Genomic DNA, 11,564 nt, shown 5'->3' on the forward strand with positions numbered 1-11,564 from the left:
ACACACAAAACTAAAATAGATTGAGTTTAACTTGTAAGTTAAGAACGATATTCTTGTATAATGAACTGACTACCCATACTTAATGGCATAAATTAATAAACCAAAAAACTACAACCTCTAGTCATTAGAATGTGATGAGTCATCAGTCTGAACATTCCTCGATGTTTGGTCAGCATAACAGATAACTAACTAGGTAACACCAAAATCTGTACACTACACCAATAATGCAAGTTCTGTTTCAAAAGTAAGCACACAGGATCACATACAAAACTTGTAATGGTTTTTAAACGAGACCCAAAACTCGAGCGCTTTCGAATAATCCACTATTCTTCAGAAGAAGAATAATACGAAGTGCTCTTCCTAAGAATAATTATAATTTAAAATATTCAACAATAATTTTAAACAATATAAACAAGAATTTATAAGTAAATCAATCTGTAAACAAAGATTGGAATATATTATAACTATAAAACAATGACATGTATCTTTTATTTCTATGCAATTGGAAAAAAATAAATTTCCCTGATGAAACAATATGGCGACAAAGTGACTCGCTAAGTTATGCAATTTCTGTTTTTAAAGCAGGCGCTTTGTCAATAATATATTGGTTTTCTTTCTTTCTTTTTTCGTCTCGATTTCACACAGCTCAAAATGTATCCATAGATCTGTCGAGTTTTGATTTTCTGTCTTTCATCGCTGTCCTCTACCGCCGCAGGAGTTCGACTGATTATAGTTTTAGTATCAGAATTATAATGTGATAAACACTAGCTTCAACAGCTTTGAATACATATTGTTTGAATATTTCTTTTCGCTGCTTGGTACCTAAGTGAGGAGTTAGAGATATTTGTGTAGCTTCAGTTTTTGGTTTTAAAGAACATGACATTTTCCAGTTTGTCAAATATAAGCTGATTAGTTATAGAATAATTCTGTTTGTAGTTATACGTGTGTATATATATACTTATTTGTTCGTGTTAACGCCCTCTTCTGGTAGCGTGTGTTTGTTTATCCACAGTATTCCGTAGATTTCAGGGCCGGCTATGCCCTAGTGGTTAATGTGCTGGGCTAAAAATCGTGTTTCTTTCCTGTAAAACCGTGCTCCGCACTTCGGTCCGGTTGGTCCGTTGTAAGAATAACGACCTAATTTTACTGTTTAATCAGACAAGAATAGCCAAGGAGTTGGTGGCGATTGTTGTAGAGTAACTACCTTCCCCTCTAGTTCATCATTTCAGAATTAGGGACGGCTAGAGTGAGTATACAAAAAACATTTACTTTAAAGCATGATGCTTAAAAATTAATTGAAAAATAATCTTGAAATCGAACTATGTTCTTAGATTATTCGTTTGTAAATTAGATGAAAAGGAAGTAAAAAATTTATAATCATTGTTATTTTCACTCGTTATCTAATGGCAATTGATGCACCAAAAAGATTAATAAATAGGAGAACGGAACAATCGAAACTAATTTATAATAATTACAGAGAAAGTTGGTTTGAAATAGTTGCAAAAATTAATATAATTCTACAGTTTGTGCTCATTGTTCGATCTCCTATCTGTCATACAATATCTAAGTCTAAATATGACAGAATTCACTACCAAAGGATTATTAGTGTAATAAATGAAATGCAAGTAATGATTGCTATAGGATCTTAAGACACGGGATTATAATTTTGACTTCAAACGTGAAATCTCCAAAGAATTTTGTTAGTGTCAGTCTTTAATTAGATAAAAATATTGATCAATGATTAGATTATTTTATGAAAGTAAATCATAATTTATGAGAGTATAGCTCGATTCTGCTTTTCCAAATTAATACCAATTAACCATACTCCCTAGAGCATGATTCATTATATTTAATCCTAAATGACAATTTTTACTGTGGAAAATTACGTATAATTGTTTTTGGAACGAACTGTTTAATTCACGCTTAAACTACGAAGGTTATTGACCAATCACAAATTACTCACACGAGATATGTGCAGCTAATGTATTTATATATCTATGCCACAGTTATTGTTTTGTTCTAGATGCCGATGGTAAATATTCGAAACGTTTTGTTTTCATTTGATGTCCTTCTTTAACGTTAAACATGTTTTTTCCTTTTCACTCCAAAACCACCAACTATCACAGTTACATGTGTAAGATAAGCTATTGTTATATGAAAAATAGTGTACAAAATAAACTCTTATTACCTGAAAAAATAGCGTATAAGGTAGTCTCGTTATCTAAAGGATAGTGCAAAAGATACTCTTCTTATCTGAAGAATTGCGCATACGATAAGCTCTTGTTACCTGAAGATTAACATATAAGCTCTTGTTATTTTAAGGATGAATAGAGAACCTCTAAACATGCTTGCCCTTTCAGCCGTGAGGGCATTATAATATGACGGCCAATCCCACTATACGCTGGTAAAAGAGTAGCCCAAGAGTTGGCGGTGGGTGGTGATGACTAGCTGCTTTCACTGCTAAATTACGGACGTCTAGCGCAGATAGCCCTAGAGTAGCTTTGCGTGTGTTTTTTTCTTACAGCAAAGCCACATCGGGCTATCTGCTCAGCCAACCGAGGGGAATCGAATCCCTGATTTTAGCGTTGTAAATCCGGAGACATACCGCTGTACTAGCGGGGCGCTGTAGCTTTGCGCGAAATTCAAAAACAAACAAACAGAACCTTGTATTGTTTGTGGGCACACATTAATAAAAATGTGTGAACATTCTCTTTTCCTGAAGCAACTGTATTCTTCGCGATTTGTATACTTCTATCACGTACAAGAACTACTTACTTCTTTTTTAGTTTTATTTCTGAACGCCCTTTGGAAACTATGACTGTGGCATTCCTACAATCAGCTCTTTACATGTCATAGTTGTATCTGTAGTTATTCTGGTACACGTTGGTCCAGTAGCATTAAAATCCTGACTTTCTAGTAGAAAGATGACATCTTGTATGTATTAATATCATAATTTAAATTAATATACCGAAAGTAAGCATGTTCTGTCGGACTTATTGTTTTAATAACTATCTGGATAGCGTCAGAATGATTTTTAGCACAAAGCTACAACGGGCTATGTGCGCTTTGTCCACGAGAAATTGAGCCCTGTTTCAACATAGTTGAAAATCTGTAAATTTACCACTGACAAATCAGTGGGCAAAGTGTACCGTACTTCATAGTAGAAAGTGTTCGCTCTAAACTGCATACGGGTAACCAAACCTTTTTATTCAGGATATTAAGTTTTCTTAGCTTTGTTGCTGCTTCTTATTGTTGTTTCGTAGTTATGATAAATATTTTTCGATTTAAAATCAACTAGTCATATATATATATATATATATATATGTCGGGCAATAACCATTTTAAACAGATTAGCTATCCTCTGATTCAAGACGCGGCTTTTGATTACGTCATTCTCATTTCATTACTATTGGTTTAGCTTTTCCACCTACGTCATTTGACTGAGATCTGTGATCGATGAAACATGTCATGTCTGAAATTATCGATCAGTATAATAGATTTATAACCATAAAATATATTACATATTGAAAGGTATTTGTAAAAAACGATGGCCTTGTATATCTCATAAAGACTACTGGCGGATGAAATATATTACAGTCACTACATGGTTTCTAACATTTAGCAATACTTTCTATAGTTAATGTATAAACATTGTCTTCTGGTCGATTTTATTGAAATTTATAGCACTACAATCAAATGACTGATAATTACAGCATTAATGACTTTTGAAACTTTGAAACTGTCAACAAATTAATGACTTTTACCCGAGTTTTTTTTTTTTTTTTTTTGCTTTCTAACTTATCTTTGAGCCCGATGTATAAATATAAAACCCAATAAAGCGATAAAGTTAAACATGTAAAAATATTTTCCAACTCGCCATTTATCATCACAAGTGTTATAACTTTTAATATTTAAAAGCATTATATACAGATATACTTATCTAACATGTAATTCTTTCATTTAGCATTCATCGTTACCACATACACAGATGAATGGTATGGCCCCTTCGCCGCTTATTCCTTAGTCCAAGCATTAGGCCTGACTCTGGCCTTCTCTGGCAGTCTGTTTCTCTGTCCAACCATGGAGATCTACATTCTAGCAGGAGTGTTCATCCTGGTGGCAATTCCTTACACGTGTCTGGAGGTCAAAGTGCATCAGCAGCGAAAGAACCAGGAGCAGTCGGCCACATTGTAACATTCTGGAGGTTTATGCCACACCAACACATTAATAAACTGATAATTAATAGAACCTTTTCCGAATATTTTAGACTTAACTATACTTGTATTTGCCGTGGAGTTGCTAACGTATTACCTTGAAAAACAATCTATTTTAGGAAACTAAAATGTTAAAGTATTTTACTGTGTGTCAACAAATAAGGAATTATGTTTGAGTTATTGGAAATATCATTATGTCTTCATTTATTACGAAGTAATATTCATTTTGCGGTAGTATTTTTCTTTCGATGTGCTTTATATTGTAATTCCTGCATCGCCTTAGTTAGCAAACATCCTTTATTGTATGCACATTACTCCAAGTATCTTAGTTGAAAGCAAAGTAAAATAAGTAAATAATTGTTTAAACGCTAAAAACCCTATTTTTTTTATATAAAAATCATGTTAATTACATGTTTTTTTTCCTCACAATCCTTAATTTGCCTAGCTCAACCAACTATGTTGATCCGCAGAAAGGTTTGGTTGGTTTATTTTGAATTTCACGCAAAACTACTCGATGGCTATCTGAGCTAACCGTTCCTAATTTAGCAGTGTAAGACTAGAGGGAAGGTAGCTAGTCATCACCACCCAATGAATAGTGGGATTGGCCGTAACATTATCACGCCCCCATGGCTGAGAGAGCGAGCATGTTTGGTGTGACGGGGATTCAAATCAGCGACCCTCAGATTATGAGTCGAGTGCCTTAATCACCTAGCCATGCCGGGTCCCGCAGAAAGGAAAAAAAAAAAGTTTTCTACCATAATTAATTAATTACAACCGCCACAACCCTGATATAGATCATTTTCTTGAATCAAAAACGTGTCTTTTTTAGCATAGAAGCTTCTTGTTAAAGTCTGGTCGTCAGCTATATACTTTTTATTTTCTATTTATGAAGGCTCAGCATGGCCAGGTGGTTAAGGCACTCAACTTGTAATCCGAGAATCGCGGGTTCGAATTCCTGTCACACCAAACATGCTCGTTCATTCAGCCGTGGGGATGTTATAATGTGATAGTCAATCCCACTATTTGTTGCTAAAAGAGTACCCCACGAGTTGACGATGGGTAATGATGACTAGCTGCCTTTCCTCTAGTCTTACACTGCAAAATTAGGGACGGCTAGTGCAGATAGCCGTCATGTAGCTTTGCGTGAAATTTAAAAAACAAACAAAACACCAATCTATTTATGAAAGTATCAATTTTCTACTTTCCACAAAATAATTAAAATGTGTTTAAGCCGAATCTGAGACGCAAGAGTGAAAAAAGAAAACGACGAAAGTAAATAATAATTAATAAAGGTGAACATATTTAAGCTTATAGACTGTGGTCTCAAATAACGAGTAAGTTCTTTCCAGCCTCATTATAATACTGTTTAATAAAAGTAATAAAAATGCTTAGTTTTTTAGCACAATGAAAGCCTTTATTAGTTATTTAAGCGAACCATTTTTGATGTCATGGTTACTATCATCATGGCTGATGGTTTGTTTCTTTGTTTTTTTTTTAATTTTGCGCAAAGCTACACAAGGACTATCTGTGCTAGCCGTTCCTAATTTAGCAGTGTAAAATTATAGGGAAGGCAGCTAGTCACCACCACCCACCGCCAACTGTTGGGCTACTCTTTTACCAACGAATAGTGAGATTGACCGTTACATTATAACGCCCCCACGGCTGAAAGAGTGATCATGTTTGATGTGACAAGGATTTGAACCCACGACCCTTGGATTATTAATCGAGCGCCTTAACCACCTGCCCATGCCGGGCCTCATAGCTGGTGGTCCCCTCCCGAGACAGCGGTAAGCCTTTAGATTTACAACGCCAAAGTTAGGGGTTCGCTTCCTCTCGGTGGACACAACAGATTGTCTGATGTGGCTTTGCTATAAGAAACATACACACACACATATACCATAGTTGATGTATCTAGCGCCATTTTAACCCTGCTGATGATAACTATGTTATCGAATCTAGTTGGTTGAAACAACTATTAAATATTTTTATCTTTTACTGTGTCAAAAATCGTGGTTTTATTTGCTTGTTTGCCTTTCTTTTAATATCGATAATAAGTTTTGTTAATTGATACAATTACAGTTGTATGAGAATTATAAGTTAAAAGTATTTCTATGCTGTTACTACAAACGAGATTCTTAACAAAAACGTCCCCCACTGATACAGCGGTAAGTCTACGGATTTATAACGCTAAAATCAGGGGTTGAATTCCCCTCGGTGGACTCAGCAGATAGCCCGATGTGGCTTTGCTACAAGAAAACACACACACACACTTAACAAAAACAATGGTTAAATCTAAGTGGCTGTGCATGTCATGTCATCACAACAGCTTCGTGGACTGATTAGTAAAACGAAGTATTTAAATAAGGATGAGATGGATATTAAACGTTTGAAAACATTGCAAATACATCAATCACCAAAGTTCTTGAAATGCAGTGAACACTTTGAATTCTCAGCCAGAAAAATAATGCTGAACTTAATTATCAAATTCCCTAGAGAAATGAACCTGAGATGGATGAGCAAAATAATTAACCGTCTGCCAGAAAAAGGTTTTATTTTTCTGTAAAGCTCAGACAAGTTGGTGATGTAACATTTCAATATCTGAAGTTATATTCAGTTATACCAGTTTTAATTTGTTGTGTGTGAATAGGAATTGATATGTTTAGTTCACCCAATAAGTTGACAGTTTAAAAAATATCGTTTGATACGTTTTCCAGAATGATATGACCAGTTTATACGCACGTTGTATATTTTGCGCGTGCTGTGTACGTATTAGAGTGTCAAACACTGAGGATATAACTTAGTAGTTTGTGTAATAACGTGTGCTGTGTAAATTTATTATCGTCGATCACAATTTATTGTGACTAGTTAAAATGTTCACATACTTATATAAAACTGGATTAGTTCGTGGAACGCTCCACGCTGCATCTATTATATTATCATTTGATTTCCTCAACGTTGGTTTCTGTCCATTGGTCCACGAAAGAACCTAAACAATTTTGTTGAAAGTTTGGCAGGCAATTAAATGTTCAATTAATACAACCTATTTCTAAAGTATAATCTTAAATACGTTCTATGCTCTATAGTTAAACAACTATTTTTAACATTTTGACGCCTCCAATTTATATGTAATTTAACAGAAATACTGGAAAATAATAAGTATTATTAGACCAGGTGTATGACATTTCAAGAACGTTTATAGTGGATTAATGTGATTTACCTTGGAAGTTTCAAAAGCTTTATCCTCTTTTTTGGTTAATCTGAGATGGATGGAAATCGTTGAATTTTCAAGATAAACCATAATTTAAAAGTATTGAAAATCCAACCAAAATTACAGAAAAAAAAAGAATTTCAGTGTTTAAAGATTGAAATTATAATGTCAGGCTAGAAGCTAAACACCCTCCTACGTTTGACCCTCCCTTATTAAATGCTTATAAGAAGACAAAACTAAATAAGCTTTATTATTGAAAACAGGTGCCAAACACAGTGTTGGAATAAAAATATGTCTTGACAGAGAGACGTTAAATAAGGCTTTCAAAAAACTTTAATATTTTTTATTTTCATCAACATAAGTAAATATTATTTTAGTTGTTCTTCCATTGTTGTGGTCTTCATCACACATAAACATATTACAACCTTTTAGCTCCATCTTGGCGCCCAGCATGCCCAGGTGGGCTAAGGCGCTTGACTACTAATCCGAGGGTTGCGGGTTCAAATCCCTATCACACCAAACATGCTCGCTCTTTCAACCGTGAGGCGTTATAAGGTGACAGTCAATCCCACTATTCGTTGGCGGTGGGTGGTGATGACTAGCTGCCTTCTATCTAGTCTTACATTGTTAAATTAGGGACGACTAGCGCAGATAGCCCTTGAGTAGCTTTACGCGAAATTCAAAACAAACAAAGCTCCATCTTTACCGCAAACAGAATACGTCAAAATTTGCATTCTATTTGGATTAGGTACTTAATTTTCATTAATTTGGAATAAACATCTATCCATCTATATATATGCATATTAATAACATATAAGCTTTTCTGAATGTTTGTAAAATAAAAGTATGGGAAATCCAATCAACATTAGTGGAATCAGAATTACAGTATTTCAACTTTAAAGTAAAAAACATTCGTAAGAGAACCTTTTCATAGAAACAACATGAAATGTGTATTCGATTCTACCAAAAACTGTCATAAAAGTTTACAAGTAATATTTTTAAATAACGTGCGAAGTTACGAATTTCGTATAATGTTTTCACTTTAATAAGTAAATTATGTTTAATACAACCATGCAACCATTCTAAATGCAAATACTAATTTTTAGAAAACGCTCTGCTGTTAAACAATTTACAAAATATCCATCTTGTTGGACATTTCACTCTTTCCAGATAAAACCAAATACAGATTGCACACTTATCAAATAAAATACTAAATTCAATTCATATTATAAATAAACTTCAATGTTTTGGATTGTACTTGTAGTTGTACATATATATATAAAACTAAAACTTGCATATTTTGGACTGTTCTTGTTGTACGCCAAATGTAAAAATATATGACATCACACTTTGCAGTTTCTAACACATGTTAGCATAAATATTTTTTAGATTCATTGAATAGGTTTTAAGACATGCGTTTGACTTGTGTTATGTAATTAATGTACATTTTTCAGTATTTTAAGAATAGTTGAAGTATTACATGTATTTAATAAATTAGAGATACAATTTTTCCTCTGAACAATTTAACAAATATAGTTATCTTTTCTGACAATTAAAATATACATTACTGTTTTTAATTTCTAAGAAATTATAAATTATAAACGAATTCCAAATAATGATTGTACTTTTAAATAGTTTATAATGTGATGTTTGTGTGTGATAGAATGAATAAATGTGAAAGATAAATTTAAACTGCACTTAAAATAATTATTTGAGAGTTACAGAATGTAAAACTGTCAATTAACGTAGCTGTAGATCTGTATGCTAATGTTAAATAAAAAAATTAAATAATCGATTATTTTATGAATTTGTTTCAATAATGCAAATTAATATAGAACACACGGCTGTCTCTATGAAGGTAAAGTATCTAAATAAGGAAATCTGTTCAGAAACTATAACAGTTCTCTATGGCATATTTTCTAAATAAAACTTAATAATTTGAAATTATTTAATTTTGTCCTAAATAAAACATTAATCGGTCAATGTTTCGCTCAGTATTTTCACAAAATTAGAATTTAAGATGCTACCAAAGATTAACATGCATTTTATTATTATTATTATTTACTTATTCAATAAGTTGAAATACAAAATTAAAAGCTAATATTCTGTTTGTTTTCATTGAAATTATTTTGATTCGTAACATTAAACACTAAAGGCTTATAAGGCTAAACTTGGGGTTCAATATCCGCAGTATTGTTTAATTTAATAACAAACAAAGCTAATACCAAGTGAGAAACTTCAGGCAGGAAGGAAATGTATTAAGACTGTTTTTGTCTTTGTAAAATATAAGATAATTCTATCAACTTTTGGTAAATATAAATAAGGACCTTCTTCTCGTGTAAATAACCTTTTCACTCTGTTGCATTTATGAATTTTATGGGAAAAACAATGCAACATTAATTAATTTTGCGAACACACAAATTGCTCGGTACTTCCGAGGAAAATTTAAAATAAAAAAAGTAAAGAAACTGTTTTTAGCAGTATTTTTATTGGGGCCCTGGCATGGCTAGGGCACTCAACTTGTAGTCTGAGGATCACGGGTTGTAATTCCCGGTACACTGAACACGCTCCCCCCTATTACTGTTTGGACGATATAATGTGATAGTCAATCCCACTATTCGTTAGTAAAAGTGTAGTCCAAGAGTTGCCGATTAGTGGTGATGATTAGCTGCCTTCCCTCTAATCTTGGTTTGTTTTGAATTTCGCGCAAAGCTACACGAGAACTATGTGCGTTAGCCATCCCTAATTTAGCAGTGTAAGACTAGTCTTAACATGTGTAACATGGTCTGTTAGTTAAACCACTCGATTTGATATCTGGGGGTCGAGATTTTGAACCCCGTCATCAAACATGCTTACCCTTTCAGCGGTGGGGGACATTATATTGTACTACATGGTAAATCTCTCTATTTGTTTTTAAATTACAGGAGTTGGTGGTGTGTGGTGTTGACTAACCTTCGCTTCGAGTTTATTACGTCAAAACTAAAGACGACTAGCGTAGATAACCTTCGAGTAGTTTTGCACAAAAATCAATAAATAAATATAAAGTATTTGAAAATAATTTGAATTTTATCCGCAAAAAAAAAAAAAAAACACGTCAATTTTCACGTTGTCATTCAGTAAGCTGTAACACTGGTATCATTAAGATATTTTTTCCTTAAAATCGCTTTCCTACGTTATTTTATGAAAATTTCTTTGTAGTTTAGCAGAAAGATACAATTTCGCAAAATAGGAGCAATATTGAATTAATGTTATCTTAGATATTAATATTTCTAATCCTTCTGCAACTTTCATGTTTCTGAAAAAAAATATGTAGTTGAGTACAGATTTCATTACGTAATGCTGTTATTACTGTGATAAAAGTATGGTAAAATCTTTCCCAGCTGTTCAACACCCTGCGGTTAGATACGAGTAATGCATGAAATAACAAAGATAATGATTGGTTTATATATTTAAGAGATAAAAAAAATGTTTTGATCAAAGTCACTTGATATATTTTAATTCATTACAGTTCATCCACTTTCACCATCTATCCTATGTAATAAATGAAGTCAAGAATAATAAAACACAATATATTACAATTCCGTAATAATAGAAATTTGTAATTCGTACTTATTGACAACCAAACTGCTCGCTATCAAACTATATTTATGCTTAAATAAACTCAGTCATGTTGATTAGCATATTTTTTATTCTAGACACACAACAAAAAATTGTTAAATTCATATGATGCAAAATAAGTTATAGATAAAAGTGTTTTTTGAGTACATGAAGATAAACTACCAAATAATATATGTAAATATATGTGTGTTTATACACACACACACAAGACAAAGTATTTTATATTACATTAACGATCGAACGTTTCCGCGGTCTTAATATATTTGAAAATTGTAATTAAAATTCAAGAAACTTTATACTTGCAGTATTATATGATTTGGCTCAATTAATTAATAATATATTCAAAAGGACAATAGATATTAAAACACATTTCGTAAACTATAAAAAACACCCGTATAACAAAATCAAACTATTCTAAAAGTACCTGAATAGCACACTTTCAAGGAGAAAAAAAAAACATTATTGTTTGTTTATTTTGAATTTTGCGCAAAGCTACTCGAGGACTATCTGTGCTTGCCGTCCCT

The 11,564-nt window shown here is 32.8% G+C and overlaps 1 protein-coding gene across 1 annotated transcript in view; it reads left to right on the top strand.

The window, feature by feature from the left end:
- Nucleotides 1–4,248, top strand: part of LOC143222688 (protein unc-93 homolog A-like) — a 30,339-nt gene extending 26,091 nt beyond the window's left edge. The window contains exon 5 of the mRNA XM_076449531.1: nt 3,965–4,248. Within this exon, the coding sequence (XP_076305646.1) occupies nt 3,965–4,194 (230 nt within the window). The 3' untranslated portion in view covers nt 4,195–4,248. The remainder of the gene's footprint in view (nt 1–3,964) is intronic.
- Nucleotides 4,249–11,564: the final 7,316 nt, after the last annotated feature.

This window comes from Tachypleus tridentatus, chromosome 1 (genome assembly GCF_004210375.1).
Source record: "Tachypleus tridentatus isolate NWPU-2018 chromosome 1, ASM421037v1, whole genome shotgun sequence".
In the NCBI taxonomy this organism is placed as follows: Eukaryota; Metazoa; Arthropoda; class Merostomata; order Xiphosura; family Limulidae; genus Tachypleus; species Tachypleus tridentatus.